At 39.9% G+C, this 9,960-nt stretch overlaps 2 protein-coding genes across 6 annotated transcripts in view; one reads left to right on the forward strand and one right to left on the reverse strand.

The window, feature by feature from the left end:
• The window catches only part of OSMR (oncostatin M receptor), a 39,599-nt gene extending 38,135 nt beyond the window's left edge, over positions 1 to 1,464 (reverse strand). For 2 of the 5 annotated variants that reach the window (XM_023944123.2, XM_086869306.1), the window contains exons 1-2: positions 1,011 to 1,165; positions 521 to 759 (exon numbers count right to left, since the gene is read on the reverse strand). In XM_023944123.2, the coding sequence (XP_023799891.1) occupies positions 521 to 544 (24 nt within the window). In that variant the 5' untranslated portion in view covers positions 545 to 759; positions 1,011 to 1,165. Of the gene's footprint in view, positions 1 to 189; positions 760 to 1,010 lie in introns of those variants that run through there. The other 3 variants (XM_086869305.1, XM_023944124.2, XM_023944125.2) reach the window with 3 other exon arrangements.
• LOC147648551 (uncharacterized) lies at positions 677 to 4,600 on the forward strand. The gene is made up of 2 exons (XM_086869307.1): positions 677 to 1,712; positions 2,347 to 4,600. Exon 1 carries the CDS (start codon positions 677 to 679, stop codon positions 1,559 to 1,561), a length of 885 nt encoding a protein of 294 aa, XP_086725433.1. The 3' UTR covers positions 1,562 to 1,712; positions 2,347 to 4,600.
• The last annotated feature ends 5,360 nt before the right edge of the window (positions 4,601 to 9,960 follow it).

Below are 9,960 nucleotides of genomic sequence, written 5' to 3' on the forward strand. Positions count from 1 at the left end.
AAAAGCTCTGCCAAAATACAAAAGCATGTACTTCATGGTCCCACAATGACAAGAATTCAAAGAAAAAAAGCAGTTGAAATAGGAGGAAAATGAGATCTAAAATTTTATGAACTTGGTAAAACTACTCCTGTCCCACCAGAAAAGAAACATCAGCAATTGTAGAGAAGTAATTTTTCCAGCATTATCTACCTGCAACTCTGTTAGGATCTATCTGGTTTGCCCTGCTGGAGTTTTGTCCAGGCATGGAAAACTTAGATTAAAGGAGAGTCAAAAAGGTTATGCCAAAATAATAGTCAAATTCCAAAAATTTCAGGAACCACACTGGAACTTATGTTTTCTTGTTTATGAAAATGGCCTTGAGATCCAGCAACGGATTTCAACTGCTTAAAAGAAAGTGGGAGCAACAGGTTTTCTCTGCGAAATGATGTCAGGTTTAAGGGTCTGGGGTCGTATTTCTGAGCAAGTCAACACCTTCCTGAAGCAGCGGGCACACGAAATGTTGAAACCAAACCCTAATCACCTCTGGCAGGTGCAGCATCCTCATCCCACGAGGTACCTCATCTAGGTAATTTTTGCTCAAGTCAAATCAGCAACTTTTAGGCTGTAGTTAAGCCATAGCACCCTGAAAGCAGAGGAGACTAGACGGTCATGAAGCGACTCAAATTATCGGTATGCGATGATGCTGGCTGGTTTCCGGAGGAGGGAGATGCGGTCCGAGGCGCCGCTCCAGCCTTCCCGCACCGCCGTACCGAGGGGTGCCTGCAAAACACGGGAGAACGGGCGAGCAAAGGGTGGAGAGGGTATTAGAAGTGCTAAAATTCAAAGTAAAAACTCCACAGCGCGCTTCAAACCATGCGCCGGAGTGGAGAGGTGGGTGTTTCTCAGCGGGACAGGCAGAGATCCCCTCAGCGGGGCTGAACGGGACGCTCGCGGAGGATGGACAGGAGAAAGGGGGGGTGTCACTGAGGGAACGGGGGCTGCCGTGGCAGGGAGACACCGACATCACTCACCTGCAGCCGCCGGGAGCTCCCTCACGGCCGGGGTTAGCCGGTTCCCCGCACGCCGGGACGTGCAGGCCCCCCCGGTCAGTGCCGGGAAGCGGCTCGGCCGCCCCGCCCCGGGCAGGGCGGTGCCTCCTCCCGCCTCGAGGAGGAGGGTGAGCCTCTTCTCGGGACTTTCTCCCCGGCTCCGGGAAGCGCGGCCCGTTCCCTTGGCTGCGGTGGCAAGGGCAGAACGCGGGCCGCCCCCTCCTCGAGCCGCCTCAGGGCTGCAGGGTCCGGAGTGGGCCGAGCAGGGACAGGCGGACGGGCAGCGGCAGCCCGAGAGGACCGTGAGGGACAGAGAATGGACACGTTCCTGCGTACTCAGTCCCCAGCGGGCAGGAGTGATGTCCTCGAGCCGCCTTCCTCTGTGGCGCCGCGGTCCCAGGGAGCCTGTGTCTCCGGGAGCAGGGCCGGTCGCTCTGGCCGCCAAGGCGGACGGGGTGAGGACGTGCCCGCGGCGGGGCTCGGGGCCCGGCCCTAACCAGCGCAGTGCGACATTACCGCAGGCAGCTGTCTGAGGAAATCCCTCACAGAAACACCGTCAAGTAAGGCTACGGCTCACAAAGCAAACTCAACACTCCCGAAAAAATTACATAAAACACAAAGGGGGACCAGGAGTTGACCATGTTTCTGTTGTGGGTCCCCATATGACAGGCCTCAGTCAGAGAGGTACAGATTGCCAAAATGCAATTCTGTATGACTTTTCTTTCTGATGTAGCCATGAGAAAGTTTTGTTTAAATTTGTTGCTCATCCCTTCCAGGACATTCATGATAAAGGTTTTTCCAGTTTGTAGCACTTCTACATAAAAAAGGTCTTCTGTCTCTTTTTTTTTTTTTTTTTTCTTTTCTCCTCTTTTTTATTTTTAGGTTAAACATAATATACCTATTAAGAAGCTTTTCCTTGCTTTCTTCTGGACTGTCTTAAATTCTTGAAGCTTAGTTGTTTTTCATCAGAGGGATGTGATCTGTAGTTTTCAGCCTTATAGGCTATCTTATTTTTAAACCTTATGATATATAGTTTGCCATTTTTTTGTACTAGTATAGCGTTGCCAACATTCTTGTGCTTTACTTCAGCACCTTGATCCTTCTCTTCTGAACTGCTATCTAGCCAGTTGTTCCTTGCCTCATTTTATTTCAGAGATGTCTCATACTTCCCTCTGCCAAGTTACATCCTGTTCCTTAGTCAGGCGTTCCATTTTCTTACGATGCTTTTGCTGTTTTGTCAAGCAAATGATTTCTAGTCAAAGGATAGTTTTATTCTTCAGAACTGTGTTCTGAATAATTGCATCTATTTCTTCCACAGAGTTCCTGTGCATGTTTTGTGAGTCATGTAAATGGAACTTTTCACAGACGGTCACTCATTTTTCATTGCCTGCATGTGGTCTGGAGGCACCACAGCTGGACATTTACTGTTGTTTCAGAATTCAGAGCAGTCCACACATGAAAGGTCATCTAACTGTTAAGTTTTACTGAAAATGCAAATCACAGATGTCTACAGTCAGATGTCAAAATTTTAGCTTTTCTTTTTTTTCTTATGTTTGTTAACAAGTCTCTGTAATATGCTAGTAAATTATTTCTTCTAATGTTTCCAGACAATATAATTAGTAAAGCTTTCTGGAAATTTATCAATTGCATATTTGAAAGTAGATTTTGAATTTTATGCGATACATAATAATTGGGGTAGAAGACCTTAGCACATACTATATTAAAGATAATAGCTCATTTTTGTGCTTTGAGCATTCTTTGAGCATATCTGTGTTTGAAAATATTTATTATTTTAATAGTGGAGATACCTTTTAAAATCTATCAATATATTTAAAATTTTCTGGATCATTTCAATCCTGCTGTGGCTCTCTATTGCCTCTTTGTTTGGGTAGCAGCAACAGTCTCTGATGTTACTTTTACTAATTCACATGGTCCATAAGTTCCAGAATGAACATGTATTAACTTATCCTTTGAATGTTTGCTTATGAACATATGAATTCACGGCTATTTAGAAATTATGTTCAAGGTACTAATTAGAACCAAAAAGACCCCTAAAGAGTTATTGAATAATTTCTATAAGGAATTTCATGCCTGGTCAGAAAGTATTTCAAAAAGCAAGTTGTCACATTCATGATACTTGAGCTGGAAAAACTGAAATACAAAAAGAAGAGCAAAGGTAAATCCACAAAACAGCCTGGAAGCTCGATGTGTCAAGTTTAGAATTAGAGAATTTAAAATCCCAAATCAGGTACCAAATTTCTCTATATACACCAGGTTATAGCAGTGTAGTTGGGAAAGACCTGAAGGGCATCCAATCCAACCTGGCACCCTCTGTGTCATAAGAAGAGCTCTGAGTTTCACCCCACTTTTCTGGGTATTTTGTTGCCTGTGTATTTATGTACACAAAACCCATCTCTGACCCAACACCTGCAGGACCTTGATCCAGACTGCTGTGAAAATCTGCCATCTGTAGAGAGTTTTGAAAGTAGAGCTGTGGACATGACATTGTTGATGTTCAAGGATTTCAGAGGGAAAGTGCCAGCATGAAAAGGTGTCATAAAGGTAAAGATAACCTGGGGGAGCCTGGTCAAGCTTGACAGTCTAGCTGGGGATGAGCTGAGCCCTTGTGTTGTGTTTTAAGTGTTGATGTAAGACTGCAAGTTAGAAACGTTGGGATTCCTCTCCAGAGAACTGTGGGAAGTGACCCTTACCCTTTTGACTCATGCCTGCCTCCTCAGCAAAGACTTCTCGAGTAGCTTAACATGAGTGGCAAGCATAATAATGCTTGGTCTAGCAGCTCATTAAACTCTAGCTAGCTCCTCTCTGTTAGCCAATAACTAACTACTTTATTTTCAATTATGTGTATTCTTTTTGCTGAGTCTCTGTGCCTGGCTAAAATACCTGAACAAACTGACCAAGTGACAAATGCATTCAAATCCTTAACCAAACTAGGGGTAGCTTTTACAGGCTCGGAACAACCTAGGGCATAACCAGCAGAAAAACTTCTGTAGTTCCAGTCTGTTCTATAAAAATACACAGGGGAACAGAGTGACAGAGGTAAGCATTGATGCATATGAACTTGGGTCACTGATCATGTAAATAGCACATGAATAGTAGGTAGCTTTTCTAGGACTCATTTATCAAAGAACAAAGAAATTTGTGGGTGCAAGGAATCTCATGCATACCCTTCCCATTGTATGTGGTTTGACTGCAAGCCAACCACTTTATTTCAGAAATGTCAGCCTAAAGAAGCATTTTTCAAGATGTCTCTGCTAAGCAGCTGGTTGCTGCTTAGAGGGATCTCCCTTTGAGCAAGGGTATCTCTTGAGGTTGCTCTTCAAAGCAGAGAGACCTCCCACCAAAAGCAGATCCTCATTAGCTGAAAGATGCCATGCATAATCTGGTATTATAGTGCACATAAAGTTTTGTATTGGTAGCTTTGATTTTTGTATTGGCAGCTTTGAATCATTGCTATATCCTTTGTGCAGTAGTACAGTGAACCTTGCCACTGAATTTTGTTGTTAAAAATGCAACTTTTACAATATATTTCAATAAACTCCCTTTTGCTGATACTTTTGGTGGTAGTTCTTTATTTTCCATATTTTAGTGTCAGCTGTTCCTAAAATAAAATATTTCCTCTTTTATATGTCAAGTGTTTGTAGCTTTTTGGCATCAAAAACTAATTTTTCTCTGTTGAGGTCTGTGTTACACAATGTTCTTGTAATGCTACATAACTCACTTGCATAATTTACAAAACCTACCATCGATGTTGGTATATTAATTATTTCTGCCCATTACACAATGCAGTAAATCTGCCCCTTATGAGTAATAAAAAGGTAATTTTCTTATTTTTCCACCCTTCAGGAAGAAAGTAAGCCATTGGAACAATGCTATCTATGTAAACAGGATCATTTCAAAGGAAAACAAAAAAAATCTGCAAACATATGGTACCAAACACAATTCCCTTTGTCAGGCACTGAATCAAAGACTTGAAACAAGAAAAATGGGGTAGTTTAATGTTCCTCATTAACCAATGTAATGAAAGACTTTACTGGGTTGTTTCAAGTAAAGCAGAGATGTTTGTATTTCAAGAGTTTCTGATTCCAGTCAGTTAGTGATCATATACATGAGCTTCTGCAGTTTACCAGAGGTGTTGATTCTCTTATTAACATCTAGTAATTTGTATGAAAAATCTGAAGTTCTTTTGGTTACAAATTAATATTCAAAATAGTGAATATTAAGTCATCTTTAGCCCCGAAGCAGGATGGATCCCACCCACTTCCTGATTCTCAAGTCTTTTTCTTAAAATCTCCCGTTCCCAGAAGTTCCACAACCTCTAGCTAGGATCTCACTATCCTTAGTGGTCAAAAGTTCTTTTTTTTAAAAAGGCTTAGTAGGCCTTTATACCCACTGCTCTCTGCCTTCAAACTGATAGAGACCAAGCTATTATTTCCTGTGTTGCAGCAGCCTTTGAAGCATTGAAGATTAATAATATAATTTTATACAATTATATAATTTATATAACTATGCAATTATAATTTATATAATTATAACATTTATATGATAAATAATATAATTAATAGTATAATAATGAGGACCCCCTCAGCCCTTTCTAGGTTAAACAAACTCAGTTCTTTCCATTATTTACAGAATGTTGGTTGTGTTCATTGCTATCCATACATCTCTTGAGTCCAGTTTCAAAGAAGAATTGAATACAATAGTCCTTTTAAGGAGCCTTATTAACACTATATTTACTCAAAGATGACACTTCTGTTCCTACCTGTCTCTATGTTTGCCATTTCCTCAGAAGCAGAACGTTGTTTATTTAAGATCTACCTGTGATGTTCTCTAAGTCACAGATCATTTTCATCTTGCCAGCTCTTTTCTTTCCTTGTTTAATTATTTCGGCTTAACACTACAACATTGCTCTTTCCCTTTTGACACACCATTACTTTAACTTGTCAAGACGCTTTTGAATCTTAATCCTGCTTGCTGTTATGATTGTGATCCCTCATATCTTCATGTCATTTGAAAATCCTGGGCATCTTCTGTTGTATCAGACAGATTTTTAGCTGTGTACAGCCCAGACAGATGTTTTTAACTCCATTAGTGTTTCTTTTTAGCTGCAAGCCACTGCTTATTGCTTTCTGCCTGCACAGTGGCAACTTCCAAAACAAAAGTAAAGCAAACCACTGCTTTCCATAAACAGTATTCCTCATACATGATTTAAATCCTACCCAGGAACAATCTCCGTTTAGTCAGAAGTTACAGAAATACTCTACACAGTGAAAGAGTTCAGAGAAAAGTTCTTGAGTGAACTGCACTGAACTGAGCAACTTCAGATGTACATTTTAGTGCATCCAGAATGCTAAGAGGTTTTCATAAATATTCGTAGAGTTTGTCTGGGAGTAAGTTTGGTCATCCCACAGCTGCAGAGGAGATGTTGGAACTGTACAACCATGTTGCATTGGGATAGTACTCTTTATTTCTCAATAGGGGGTCTCAGCTTGGAGTCATTCTAGGGTTCCTCAGTGCCAATCTGAATTGTCTCACAAAATGTATCAAGTAGGAATGGTTTAACTGTCTGCACTTGATTTGCAGGTGTATCCTGAGGGCCCTACACAAATAAGGTTCGAGGTTTCTGAAGGCATTTCCATTGTGGTTATGGTGGTCACTGTAAAGGGCAAAGCCTGATCTTGTATCAAATTGCAGTTTGTTGTACACAAACTTGTGTGGTTGCAGGAACCTCCTCCAGGGTCTCTCCTCCAGGTGAGAGGAGAGAGCTCCTAGTTCCTCCTCTTTGATCAAGTAATAATTGTAGTTCCTGACAAGAGATAGTGCAGGTGTTATATATGTATTATCTGATACAATCTTAACTAATAAGTAACAGGTGTAGATTTTTTCTAAAAAATTAAAATCACAGTAGCATAAATAAGTTATATGGGGTTAATGAAGAAGAAACAATCATTTGCCTTTAACTAATAATTGCCCAACAATCCCTATTGTAAACAGTTGCTATTTAAATAAAAAAGCAGTGAAAAGTAACAAAATTATAATTAAAAAGTAACTTCAAGTGTCTATATATATATATATATGGTTATGTGTGCTAAATTATGTCAGGTCTGCTTTTTTCACAAAGTCTGGTTTCAAGGTGAACATATGAAGTTCACTTATTCTGTAATCCTCTGTATTTTATTTTCTCCAAATAGCAAGTGAAAGGTCTGCAGCTTCATTATGCTGAAATATTTAAATGCAGCTCAAAAACTAAAAAAAGAATTCACTATAATATTTTTTTGTCTGTGGTCCTTCATCCACAATGTCATATAAGCCAAATTTATGTGCATCAATTTAATAGCAATCTCTAATATTTTCCCCTCCTAACTAACTTGGAAACTAAAGCTACCAAAATTTTCTAGTGTTAGAAATGCAGTTTGGTCCAGCAGTGCAAGATAATAGATTCATTACTAACTAATAACAACTTACATTTAGCACCTCCCAAGAATCTTTAAACGTTCCAGGTTCTTCTCAGAGTAAATTAATTGCAGACTAATGATGTCCCAGAACTCTTCTATCCCGTTGGATTGGATGAGGCACAAGTAGTCTGCCTCTCCAGGTCACATGTTTCTGTGTCTTTCTGAAGAGTGACAGCTTTTAAGGAAGGGCAGTGGCTATATCCATTTACACTGCTGTTAAATCTGTGCCTTTAGGCATTCCATGGGGTTGTTCCAAGCATGTATTTGAACTTCTTCCAGCTGAAGAAGGAATTGAATTCTTCTCTTTACTTTCAGGTTGAGCACTCTATCAGTAGGCTGTTATAAAAGGGCTGTGTGCCTTAGCATTTTAAGAGTGGGCCTCAACATCTTCCCGTGAAGGACAAGAGCATGCATCATGCAACAGTCATACTCTGAGAATGAGCTTCCTGAGAATCCCCACACCTAGTTTTTGATCCCAAAAGCATTTTTGCAGGCTGCATGCTCCTCACACTGCAACAATTCTGTACATATGAAGTCTAGTCCATCAAGGAATTTGAGTGTAGAGATGCAAAGTGCATTCAGACTTTCAGATTAATAGTTAGCTAGATGGGAATCCAGAAAGGAAATTACCTTCTGTTTAAAAGCCACAATATGTAATTGTGTAGTTTCCTGGCTCATTGGAAACAGATTAAGCTCAAAAACACGCACTCTCTGGGTCCCAAACTTGAGACAATTCAGTGTTATTTTCAGATTTTTCTCTGGAGAAACTCTCTGCTACCATCTTGTGGTAATTAAGAGGAGGAGACCTAAAAAACAAACATTCTCTGTTCTTACGGGAGTCAAGGGTTAAAATTCATTCCATATTTGGACTAATAAAACATGGAGAGTGTGATGTAACATTTCAGGAGAGAAGAGTAAACAGCACGGTAGGGTAGAACAAAGTAGCATAGTATTTCTCTCTTTGTGATCAGAATATTATTTATAGCAGTAGTATGGCTAATTGATGACCTTTATTGTTACATTAGACAGCGCTTATTCAGGACATATATACAGTACTTACCTGTGTCCAGATAAAACTGCTATATTTGAGTGGATAATGAAGTTGGGCATATTCAGAAGGAGAAGGAGGTTCCCTGTAGATTTTTGCTTTGCTATGGAACCACACACTGTTGTAAGCACAGATCTGCCTGGTATTCGATGGAGAAATCATACCAGTGTGCAAACAGTAGTGCTTTCAGATGCAAATCCAGCATTCCAGTTGGAGATAACAGCCAGCAGGAGACAGCAGGAAGACACTTGTCTTCAGAAGTCCCTCTGGTGGCACAGGACTAGCCCAAAACCATTCCTGAGTTCTGGGACACAGCTATCCACTGACAAGGTGTGATGGAGTACAGCCAACAACTGAGACTGAGGCAAAACTCCACTCCACAGGGTGAGTGTTGGAAATAAGGCTTGCTACAAAAAAATGGTTGTTTCCATAGAAGCTCCACTTTCCCAAATTAATACTATGCTATTCTAACTCATAAGGCATTTATTTGCTTTACAGACAGTTTCAGGATATACCTCCTGTAGATCATATGTAAAAATCAGAATTAGTAGCTTGAATGGGCAACTAGATGGTTTCAGACTTCTTAGCTAGTTATTTAAAATGAGCATAGATACTTCCAATCAAGCATTGGAGATGGTAGGACAGCTCTAAACAAGTCTCTGGGTTTCCATTAAACTACTAGAAACTGCAAAATTACTTGGACTGAAGTTTAAGAAAACAAACAGGCCTGCAAGAAACAATTGGCATAGAAAATTTTAGTCCTGCTGAGTTTTTGAACTGAATACAGGACTGACAGTAGCATCTCGAAATGGTTTTGTTACCTTTATATGCCTGTTTGTCAATAAAATTAGTAAATAAAATTAATTGGAAAAGGACTTTTCCATTTGCATCCCATTGGTGATGCAAATGGAAAAAAAGAAAGTTTGTTTTATTCCATGTATTGACTTTGAATTGTTGTATTCAGCTTTCTGATTCTTGAAAGTCTTGTTCATTAGAAAGTCTGTGGAAAGTGGAATCAAGCTCCAAGACAAAGTAAGGTTTTTCAGATGTAACTTGGGATACCTCAGCAACAATCAAGATCTTTTCTTTATACATTGTTGAACCATCTTGGATGAAAAACCTATTGTATTTACTGGAAAAATGAAAAGAGCTGGGTGTTATGTGGATGTGCCAGAAGTAGAAATTCAAATTCCCACCACTGAGAATTTATGAGTTACTTTTTTTCCCTTTCCCCAAAATGTAGAGTCTGGTTTAGGATGTGTGAAATTTAAAGAAATTAGAGGCCAGAAAGAGAGAAGAAATCTTGTAATTTTAAGTACATTAGTGTCATGTACTGTATCTTCAATAAGCTGAGATGTTTAGATTTAAATTATACACCATGAATAATCTTATTACTTGTTTAAACTTGACT

Source organism: Cyanistes caeruleus, chromosome Z, assembly GCF_971803275.1.
Source record: "Cyanistes caeruleus chromosome Z, bCyaCae1.hap1.1, whole genome shotgun sequence".
Classification (NCBI taxonomy): domain Eukaryota; kingdom Metazoa; phylum Chordata; class Aves; order Passeriformes; family Paridae; genus Cyanistes; species Cyanistes caeruleus.